General features: G+C 42.2%; 1 protein-coding gene across 1 annotated transcript; it reads left to right on the top strand.

The window, feature by feature from the left end:
* Window positions 1-5,875: 5,875 nt before the first annotated feature.
* Window positions 5,876-7,542, top strand: LOC307055517 (elongation factor 1-alpha 1-like; the record flags this gene model as incomplete). The annotated part of the gene is given in 2 exon segments (XM_079707751.1): window positions 5,876-6,268; window positions 6,272-7,542. Coding segments are annotated over 2 exon segments (1,386 nt in total). The 3' UTR covers window positions 7,265-7,542.
* Window positions 7,543-11,738: the final 4,196 nt, after the last annotated feature.

The raw sequence follows: 11,738 nt of genomic DNA, 5'->3' as shown, positions 1-11,738 counted from the left end.
ATGGCAGTGAAAGTACCAAATTCTAACCAGTAGACCACCAGGAAACCCCCAAGTACTATGCATCTTAAGGCCATTCTTTTTTAAATTATATTCATACAGTTTGGATTTATGTGACCTTCTGTAGCAATGAGTCAAACGTGCAGGCCAGATTTCAGTAAGTGATTAAGGTTACGCATCACCTTACCTGTTTACACGTCACCCAATTGGTGTCTGCTGAGGACAAGCACCGGCAGAGCTGGGAGGGTGCTCGTGAGGCAAACTCGGGCTGCGGGCTGGACACACCCCAACTGGAGACGCAGAATATAAGGGAGGGCTGTCGTCTCCCGGAATGTCAGCAGATTCTTCACGCCCTCGCGCTCCCAGACGTGGGGAGGGCAAAGGGACTGAGAAGAACCAATGTGACTTGCTCCTGGGGCAGCCACGGGGGTCAGTGGTGGGGACCACGTAGGGGTGGTTTAGACAGGACGGTCAGGGCAGTCCAGTGACTCTCGAACATGTTGCATTGGCTTATTATGTCTGAGTTTCCTTTTGCTGCATAACAAATTATCACAAACTTAGAGGATTGAATCAATACCCGTTTCTTAGCGCACGGTGCTGTAGGCCAGAAGTCCAGCTTGGCCTGGCTGGGTTGTCTTACAAGGCTGAAATTAAGGTGTCGGCTGTGTTTCTTTCTGGAGGCTCTGGGGAAGAATCTGCTTCCGGTTGTTGGCCAGATTCAGTTCCTTCAGGCTCTAGAACTGAGACCATCATTTCCCTGCTGTCAGCTGGGGGCCACTCTCACCTCCTAGAGGCTGCCCACATTCCTTTGCCAAGAAAGGCCTAGTCCTTTCTGAGGACTAGGTCAGGCCAACTGAGGATAATCTATCTTAATGCCAATTTATTGGGGACCTTAATTACATCTGCAAACTCCTTTTAGTGTTTGATTGAGTGCCCAGGAGAAGGTGTTTATACACCAGGACCTGGGAGGCTTGGGGGCCACTCTGGAATTCTACCTGCGACAAGTTACTTAGGAAAGCTTCTCCAGTGCAGCTAAGTGATCCTCAGGGCGGGTGATACCAAGCCCTAATGGATGTTTTGTAAATTCATGGGCAAATATTTTGTTGTGGTAATGGGGATATGTTCCACCGGCATTTCGTATTTGGGGCCAGGTCATAAAAAGAAAGCCTCACACAGTGAGGAATCTTGCTGTATGTTACACAGCTTTCAAAGGTCCCTCGAGGCATTTGTGTCGCTGAAAAATCTGTGTATAATTGTCTGAAACTCTATTTGTTTGCATGCTGTTTGCACTGAAGTTTCCATAAATACAATAGTGAATAAGTCAGGGGAAGAACGTAATTACTTTGTTTGGGACTTTACCAAGATTTTCACCATTTGGGGAAAATTGCATGACCGATAACAAGGCTGCTCATGGAATCTGAACTGTCAACACACCATCCCCTGCTCCATCTGCAGCTGTCTCTGTCTTCGTGATTCTAAGTACAAGCCTCACCTCACTTTATATCTTCTCATATGATGATACCGGAGCACTTACCCATTGAAACATATTTTCTTTAAATTGATTTCTTAAGATTATGTATATAGGTAGGTTATATTAGCTATGAACTCTTTCAGGATTGTAATGGGGGCATTTCAACATAGTGCTTATAATAAGGGGCCACGGATCTGAAGAGCTGAGAGACAAAGGTCTACTGCATGCACCTCCTGAAGCTGGGATTGGCCAAGAGCGAGAATGGTGGAGGTTGTGGTATATAAACTCGTGGAGATGAGGCACTTCAATGAGCTTTGAGTCGATTTTTTTATTTAAAAAAGAGGAAACTGAGGCCAGAAAAGGGAATTGGTTAATGTCACCCAACTACTTATATGTTAATACTGGACCAGACCCAGTTTTCCTAATGGTAAAGGTCAAATCCATCCATATGAAACTACTTGAAAGGGAATTCCCTGGTGGTCCAGTGGTTAGGACTCTGTGCTTTTACTGTGGTGTCCCAGGTTCAATCCCTGGTTGGGGAACTAAGATGTCCTAAGTGGCCTGGTGCAGTCTTAAAAAAAAAGAAAAGAAGAAAGAAACTACTTGAAAATAAAATTAACATTGTGTAACTGAAGTATTGAGAAAAATATTATCCTAAACATCTGTTATAACAATTTAATATTATACAATTAAGTCTACTATTTTCTAATGTTAAGATGTTGAAAGCCAGATTCTACTAATGTAGAGTTGATTATAGAATTGATTTTATCAAATCAATTGGATTTGGGATAATAGCTAACTCAACATAAGCAGAAGAAGCTTTTTTTTTTTTTGCGGTATGCGGGCCTCTCACTGTTGTGGCCTCTCCCGTTGTGGAGCACAGGCTCCGGACACGCAGGCTCAGCGGCCATGGCTCACAGGCCCAGCCGCTCCGTGGCATGTGGGATCTTCCCGGACCGGGGCACGAACCTGTGTCCCCTGCATCGGCAGACGGACTCTCAACCACTGCGCTACCAGGGAAGCCCCAGGAAGCATTTTTTAATAAACTTGTGATTTGAAATTATTCCTGCTCATTTCTATTTATTTTTCTGATAAAATAAATAGAACCTGGGCAAAATTTTGAATAGCCCAACAAGCAATTCACAAGGCTGATTTTAGCCAATCTACACTAGGACTGGTTAGTCCAGTCCAAAACAGTGGGCCAAAATGAAGGCCCGAGCACTATCATACTTCTCCATCTTGCCCAGAGGGGCCAGTCACCAAAAGCTACTGGTTTTTCCTTCCTGGCTCAACTTTGTTCAAACCTACTTAGCTTTGAAGTTGCCATAAGCTTTCCTTTGCTGCCACCTACTGGATGTAGTGAGTATAGTTAAATAAAGCTTTTGTCTTCCTACGTATTGTATTTTAATGTGAAATAGGCAATTCAGGTATTGGCCACTCAATTTGGACTCAAACGTCCAAACTTTGGACATTTAAAGTTGTTTCCTCTAATGACTAGAGCAACTTTAATGTCAAGCAAAGCAAATAAACCTATGAATCTCCGTTTTCAAAGCCCCTCTTCTGTCCTTATAAAGTTATACTTTAAAGTTCAATCATATGATTCCCTTCTTAAAAATCAGTGGCCTACAAGAGGGTAAATACACTTGTATTACTCATGTCTTGATGTGAAACAGAATGTACCCCACTCACTGCAAAGAATGAGGCACTGACGGACTGGGAGCCATGAATTAGGATAACTTTTAGGAAAAGTTGCTTTGGAAATGGGCCCTTATCCCAGGAAATGGGGGACACTTGGTAGCTTGGAATTTCAGTGGGATAAAAAGGAGAGATGGATGCAAACAGATAGGTGGTGATGAAAATTAAAACCATAGCACTTGCTATATTCTAGCACACCCCAAAGTACTTCACAAGTATTCTCATGTGCTTTCCCAACAACCCTATGAGGCAGATACTGAACCACTTTACAGATGAGGAAATCAAGGCTTAGGAGGGGTTAAGTTGGCCAAGGCACCCATCTGGTAAGGGGCAGAGATGATGGCACAACCCTCAGGTCTCAACCACAAGCTGTGCTGCCTGCACTGGCCCCAGGAGACCACAAACAGTGGAACTGTCAAGAGCCAGAGCCAAAGCAGCACCTTGGATCAACATAATTGGTTTTAGTTCAATAAATCACAGCCAAGAGGAGCCTAGGGAGACAGGACAACTACATATCATGTGGTGTCCTAGATGATGGGATTCTGGAACAGAAAAAGGACATTAGGTGAAAACTAAAGAAATAAAGTCTGGACTTAAGTTAATAATAACGTATCATTGTTAGTTCATTCATTGTAACAAATGTACTACCATACTAAGGTAAGATTAAAAAAATAAAAAAACCTGTTTTTTAGAGAATGATGAACACTGTGGAAAGCATCCGATTCCTAAGAATGAAGAGATGCATTACTATAAAATTTGATTTTGAATCAGGTTAAGGATATTAACATGACCAGGGAAAGGAAACCGCCAAGTGACTTAAATTGTCCAAATCCAGGTATTTTGTACTAGGAGGGAACATTATCCGTACTATTTCATCTGCTGAGACTTCTCTACTTCTCTTTCTTTTTTGTTCATAAATATTCACACACACACACACACTCAACTCCTATAACAGTTTATGTTACATTAATAAAAATGCTCAAGGCATGGTCACGATGTGCTGAGCTCTACGTGCCTTATCTTAGCTCCAACCTCCTAATCCTGGAAGAGGTCCTGTAATTCGCATTCTACAGGATTATACCAGACAACCTAACCACACAGGCAATCCACAGCACCCCACTCCTTGCCGCTACACCAAGCCAGGTCAAGAATGAAAAGGATGAACAACTTAACACTATAATACAAATGAATTAATAAGATCACATCATTCAAGGGACACAGAAAGTTAACTCCCAAATGTCAAGTCATTATTGAACATGTCACGATGTGCAGGAAACTGAACAGGTTCCAAGTAACTTGGGGTTTAGGAGAACATAAAGATGATCATTTAAAGTTCTGAAGTAGCCTTGTAATGAAGCCCATTTCATCTTAGAAGACTAAGTTGCACGGACTTCAGTTATAAACTGAAGAAATTTGGGAGGTAAGCTAAACTAACCAGCAGTAGCTCAGACAGAATTAATTCCATAATTCATTCATTGCAGTCCTAGAGAAAAACTTAAGCTTTTTTACTATAAAAGTAATATAGCAATTTTAGAAAGCTTGGAAAATGAGGATATAAAGTTAAAATCACTCATAATCTCAACATCCAGAGGCAGGAGCAGACCCACGTTTTTAAAGGATTTGTAAATTTCACAAGGACACAAAAGCCAGGAAACTGGAATGAGCCATTAAATTGTGAGGCCCTAAAGCTTAAACTTCATTCACCTTAAGGTAGGTTCACCTCTGCCCAGCAATGATCATTAATATCGTGGGCTCCTAGAGCCAGCCTGCTTGGATTTGAATGTCAGCAACATCCCTCACTAGCTGAGTAAGATTGGGCAAGTTGTTTAAGCTTCGCTGTGACTAAGTTTAACTTAGAATATAGTAAACATCTAGCTATTATGGTCCTGTCTTTTCTAAACACATATGCATACACATTTTACAAAACTATCTCACTAGTTTCATGCATAAACTTTTTTTATTATCATGGGTCTTTAAGACAGACAATATTATACTGAATAGATGTGTAACCTAAATATTCCTCAATTGGACATTCTGGGTATTAGTTAAAAAAGGGGGGATACCTAGCATCAGGTGGCTTTATCTATTGAAAGCACAACAAGTCGCCTTCATTACATTCTCTAACACCATATACAAAAATAAACTCAAAATGGATTAAAGACCTCAGTGCAACACTGGATACTATAAAACTCCTGGAGGAAAACATAGGCATAACACTCTTCGACATAAATCGCAGCACTTTTTTTTACCCGTCTCCTAAAGCAAAGGAAATAAAAGCAAAAATAAACAAATGGAATCTAATTAAACTTAAAAGCTTTAGCACAGCAAAGAAAACCATCCAAAAGACAACCTACTGAATGGGAGAAAATATTTGCAAACGATATGACCAATAAGGGATTAATATTTAACATATATAAACAGCTCATATAACTTGACATCAAAAAACAAAAACCCAATTAAGAAGCAGGCAGAAGAAATGAATAGACATTTTTCCAAAGAGGAAATGCAGATGGCCAACAGGCACATGAAATGATGCTCAACATCGCTAATCATCAGGGAAATGCAAATCAAAACCACAATGAGATATCACCTCACACCTGTCAAAACGGCTATCATCAAAAAGAACACAAATAACAAATGTTGGGCTTTTTCACAACGGGTTTGCCGCCAGGATACAGGTGTCGTGAAAACCACCGCTAAACCTAAGCAAAAATGGGAAAAGAGAAGATGCACATCAACATCATTGTCATCGGACACGTAGATTCGGGGAAGTCCACCACTACTGGCCATCTGATCTACAAATGTGGTGTGATTGACAAGAGAACCACTGAAAAGTTCAAGAAGGAGGCTGCCGAGATGGGGAAGGGCTCCTTCAAGTATGCCTGGGTCTTGGACAAACTGAAAGTTGAACGCGAGCGTGGTATCACCATTGATATATCCGTATGGAAATTTGAGACCAGCAAGTACTACGTGACCATCATTGATGCCTCAGGACACAGAGACTTCATCAAAAACATGATTACAGGCACATCCCAGGCTGACTGTGCTGTCCTGATTGTTGCTGCTGGTGTTGGTGAATTTGAAGCAGATATTTCCAAGAATGGGTAGACCCGTGAGCATGCCCTTCTGGCCTACACTCTGGGTGTGAAACAACTAATTGTTGGAGTTAATAAAATGGATTCCACCGAGCCACCCTACAGCCAGAAGAGATACGAGGAAATTGTAAAGGAAGTCAGCACCTACATTAAGAAAATTGGCTACAACCCCGACACAGTAGCATTTGTGCCAATTTCTGGCTGGAATGGTGACAACATGCTGGAGCCAAGTGCTAACATGCCGTGGTTCAAGGGATGGAAAGTCACCCGTAAAGATGGTAATGCCAGTGGAACCATAATGCTTGAAACTCTGGATTGCATCCTGCCACCAACTCGCCCAACTGACAAGCCCTTGCATTTGCCCCTCCAGGACGTCTACAAAATTGTTGGTATTGGCACTGTCCCTGGGGGTCGAGGGGAGACTGGTGTTCTCAGACCTGGCATGATGGTCGCCTTTGCTCCAGTCAATGTGACAACTGAAGCGAAGTCTGTTGAAATGCACCATGAAGCTTTGAGTGAAGCCCTTCCTGGGGACAATGTGGGCTTCAATGTCAAGAATGTGTCTGTCAAAGATGTTCGTCGTGGCAATGTGGCTGGTGACAGCAAAAATGACCCACCAATGGAAGCAGCTGGCTTCACAGCTCAGGTGATTATCTTGAACCATCCAGGCCAAATCAGTGCTGGCTGTGCACCTGTGCTGGACTGTCACACAGCTCACATTGCCTGCAAGTTTGCTGAGCTGAAGGAGAAGATTGATCGTCGTTCTGGGAAAAAGCTGGAAGATGGCCCCAAATTCTTGAAATCTGGTGATGCTGCCATTGTTGATATTGTTCCTGGCAAACCCATGTGTGTTGAGAGCTTCTCTGACTATCCTCCTCTGGGCCGCTTTTCTGTTCGTGACATGAGACAGACGGTTGCTGTGGGTGTCATCAAAGCAGTGGACAAGAAGGCAGCTGGAGCTAGCAAGGTCACCAAGTCTGCCCAGAAAGCTCAGAAGGCTAAATGAATATTATCCCCAATACCTGCCACCCCAGTCTTAATCAGTGGTGGAAGAACGGTCTCAGAATGGTTTGTGTCAATTGGCTATTTAAGTTTAATAGCAAAAGACTGGTTAATGATAACAATGCATCGTAAAACCTTCAGAAGGAAAGGAGAATGTGTTGTGGACCATTTGTTTTGTGTGTGGCAGTTTTAAGTTATTAGTTTTTAAAATCAGTACTTTTTAATGGAAACAACTTGACCAAAAATCTGTCACAGAATTTGAGACCCATTAAAAAAGTTTAATGAGAAAAAATAAAAATTAAAATAAAATAAAATAAAATAAAAAATAATAACAAATGTTGGCAAGGATGTGGAGAAAAGGGAACCTTCGTACACCGCTGGTGGGAACGTAAATTGGTGTAGCCACTATGGAAAACAATATGGAGGTTTCTCAAAAAACGAAAATTAGAACTACCATATGACCCAACAATTCCACTCCTGGGTATATATACGGGGGGGAAAAGAAAAAAAACCACTAATTCCAAAAGATATATGTACCCCAATGTTCATAGCAGCATTATTTACAATTGCCTAAGTATGGAAGCAACCTAGGTGTCCAGCAGATGAATGGGTAAAGAAGATGTGGTACATATATATATTTATACAATGGAATATTACTCAGCCATTAAAAAAATGAAATTCTGCCATCTGCAACAACATGGATGAACCTAGAGTGTATTATGCTGAGTGAAATAAGTCAGACAGAGAAAGACAAATACTGTATGATATCACTTATATGCGGAATCTAAAAAAGTACACAAACTAGTGACTATAACAAAAAAGCAGAAGACTCACAGGTATAGAGAACAAACTAGTGGTTACCACTAGGGAGAGGGAAGCGGGGGACAATATAGGGGTAGGGGCTTAAGTGGTACAAACTATTAGGTATAAAATAAGCTACAAGGCTATGTTGTAGGGACTTCCCTGGTGGCACAGTGGTTAAGAATCCACCTGCCAATGCAGGGGACACGGGTTCGAGCCCTGGTCCGGGAAGATCCCACATGCTACGGAGCAACTAAGCCCATGCGCCACAACTACTGAGCCTGTGCTCTAAAGCCTGTGAGCCACAACTACTGAGCCCACGTGCCACAACTACTGAAGCCCGCGCACCTAGAGCCCATGCTCTGCAACAAGAGAAGCCATTGCAGTGAGAAGCCCACGCACTGCAATGAAGAGTACCCCCCACTTGCCACAACTAGAGAAAGCCCACACACAGCAACGAAGACCCAACACAGCCAGAAATAAATAAATAAAAGGATATGTTGTACAACAAGGGGAATGTAGGCAATATTGTATAATAACTATAAATGGAATATAACCTTTAAAAATTATGAATCACTATATTGTACACCTGTACTTACATAATATTGTACAGCAAACTGTACTTCAATTAAAAAAACCAAAATTACTTTCATTGCCAAAGATTAGTAACATTCTAAAGAATAAGCCAACTGGACATGATCTTTGATAAATCCAAGATGTCAATTAATAGGGTTTATTGGAGAAACAAGAACCTCTTGAGTTGCACAACTCCAGGGGGTACTGCCCTCACATAGAATACAAAGTTGATGTTACCCCATGGGGTTACACATGGCTGAGGTCTCAGGGAGAGCAGTAGGGAAGATGTTGGTACTAGAGGGAAACTTCTAGAAGCCAGGCCCTTCCCAACACATCTTCACTGTGTGTTGTCCATTTTAACGTGAAACAATGAAGACGTGGGAGAGGGAAATTTCTTTGCCCAAAGTTACCGAGAGGCAGAGTGGAGGTCAAAGACATTTGATAAGCCCTGAAGTCTATAATATTGACTCCCGAGGACAGCTACCTCTAGGTGGTCAGTCCACGGTCTAAACCGATTTCCCTAGTAATTAGCAGTGAGAATTTGGGCATGTAAGCTAACCTGTGTTTCCTCAGTAAAACTGCAATTTCTCTGCACCTCTAGGGTTGCAATCTCCCACATACAACAGCCATTACATGACCCTCCATGGTGTGACATGCTAAGGTGTGTTAGGAGTTTGTGAGCATTTTAATAATGCTTCTCATGCATAAAGTCTTATAGCTACACTTAGTGGTATAATTGTACTCCTGAGACCAAAAGTAGTATTTTCACCAGCTCTTATTAGCAGGAAGGAGGCTTGTTCTGTTTCTTTTCCCCTAAGTCGATCTCCAAGGTGACTGCATGAAAGTCACACACCAAATTAGAACTGAAAGTGCATCCCTCTGGCTTCAACTCCAAGCAATTAGAATCACCTGAGTCACCATGTATTTAGTTTTCTACATTAGAAGGAATAGTAGTGATCACTTTCCCCCTAGGAACCAAAATATCCTTCACTTAGAAGTTGGAATCAGAAGTATTATCACCATAGAAAAGTCAGAGTTGAAAACTTTAAGGCAGCTGAAACCCAAGCTACCTGGGCTCCTGGCAACAGACAGGATAAAGCTCTTCTGTGAGGATCACACTAAGAGCAGGAGGTCTGGGGGTTTCTTCCCCACAGTGCTTAATCCCTGTAACTAGAGAGTAACTGTTATATTCAAGTATCAATTGTTGAGAACAAATGTCATTTAACATTTAATGCAAGCCTATAAGTTACATATTAATGTATCATAATCTATAAAATAGTTAAGGTTTAACAAATGGCAAAGACATTGATTTTTTTTTGAGGTTGATCAGAAACTTTCATTTGGTCCTTATCATTTATTAAGCAACCTACAAAATCATTTTCTATGTATCTACCACAAGCAGCAGCAGCTGCATCCAGGCCAGAAATGGAAGACACAAGTAGTGCAAGACCTTACAAAGAAAAGCTAACAGGTGAGATCTCTGCTTATCCAGGCTTAGGTGAAGGTAGAACAGGAAAAGTGTGTAAGTTCAGTATTCCAAAGACTCTTCTTCAAAGCTGAGGCCTGCAGAGAGCCTAGCTGAAGGATGCAGGTACAGGCTCACAAAACTGCCCAGCTCAGCAATCAATCCAAAGTACCTTCCAGAAAAGCAAATTCATCCACAGCTTCTATTGCGTTACCCAAATCTCTCCTCTGAAAGGTTTTCCTCTTCCCTTGTTGAGCTCAACAGTAGGCATCTTTTGCTATGGTGTCCACAAACAGTTCCACGGCTCGTGCCAAAATGAAGCTGGCTTCCTGTCCCGCGAGCATCACGTCGGGGTCCGCCTTCACCAAGGCCTTCAGTCGCACCAGAGGCAGCCTCGAGAGACGAGACCCGGGCGCACTCGTCAGGGATTGGGGCTGTAGAGCTGCTGCATCCCCACCGGTGCCCTCCTCCTCCCAGGAAGCCCCGTTTCCAGCCACCATCTGGACCCCCAATGACACTGATTTTTAAAAAACTAATTTCTGGGGCTTCCCTGGTGGTGCAGTGGTTGAGAGTCTGCCTGCCGATGCAGGGGACACGGGTTCGTGCCCCGGTCCGGGAAGATCCCACATGCCACGGAGCGGCTGGGCCCGTGAGCCATGTCCGCTGAGCCTGCGCGTCCAGAGCCTGTGCTCCGCGGCGAAAGAGGTCACGGCAGTGAGAGGCCCGCATACCGCAAAAAAAAAAAAAAAACATAAAACTAATTTCTGGAAAGTAAACTATCGCTAAAAAAAAAAAGCAAAACCCACATTGATTGGGGTATGTCAAAGGGACACAGGAGCCGAATGAAATAGCTCTCAATGGCCAAAGCTAGAACAATTTGAACAAAATGTACTGGATTATAACCCAGAGTATAAAATAGCCATGAGTTCATACTGACATAAATGAATAAATAGGGGATAAGAGACAAATCTCCCTTGCAAAAGATTTCCAAATAATTTATATAGATACTCCACCTTCAAGAAGGTAGAGCTTAATTCAACCCCCTACTCCTATAGGGTCAGCTGTGCATAGACTTCTTTCCAGTATATAATAGAGGGCTGTAGGGTGGGGAAAGTAGCTTTAATTGGAGAAACCTGACAAACGCCAACCAGCCAGGTGATCAAGGTTAACATTAACCATAAGGAATGTTGACGCTATGTACCCTGATATGACATGATGAGACCAGCACTTTACCTGTGGTTCTCCTCCCCCAAAACTCATAACACTAGTCTAATTGAGAAAACATTAGGCAAATCCCAAGAGGGGCATCCTACAAAATACTTGATCAGTACTCCTTGAAACTGTCAAAATCATCAAAAGCAAAGCCTGAGAAACTGTCACAGCCAAGAACAGCCTAAGGAGCATTCTGGATGGGATCCTCCCAAAGAAAAAAGACATCAGGTAATAACCAAGGTAATCTGAATAAGGTATGGACTTTAGTCAATAGAATTGTCAATAATGGTTCATCAATTGTTACAAATGTATCATACTAATGTAAGATGTAATGGGGGAAACGAATGAAAGGTATATAGGAACTCTAGTATCTTCTCAATTTTTCTGTAAATCTAAAATCATTCTTATAGCATAAGGAATATGG

Source organism: Hyperoodon ampullatus (assembly GCF_949752795.1).
Source record: "Hyperoodon ampullatus genome assembly, chromosome: 1".
Taxonomy (NCBI): Eukaryota; Metazoa; Chordata; class Mammalia; order Artiodactyla; family Ziphiidae; genus Hyperoodon; species Hyperoodon ampullatus.
This window is presented reverse-complemented; position numbering and strand designations above follow the sequence as displayed.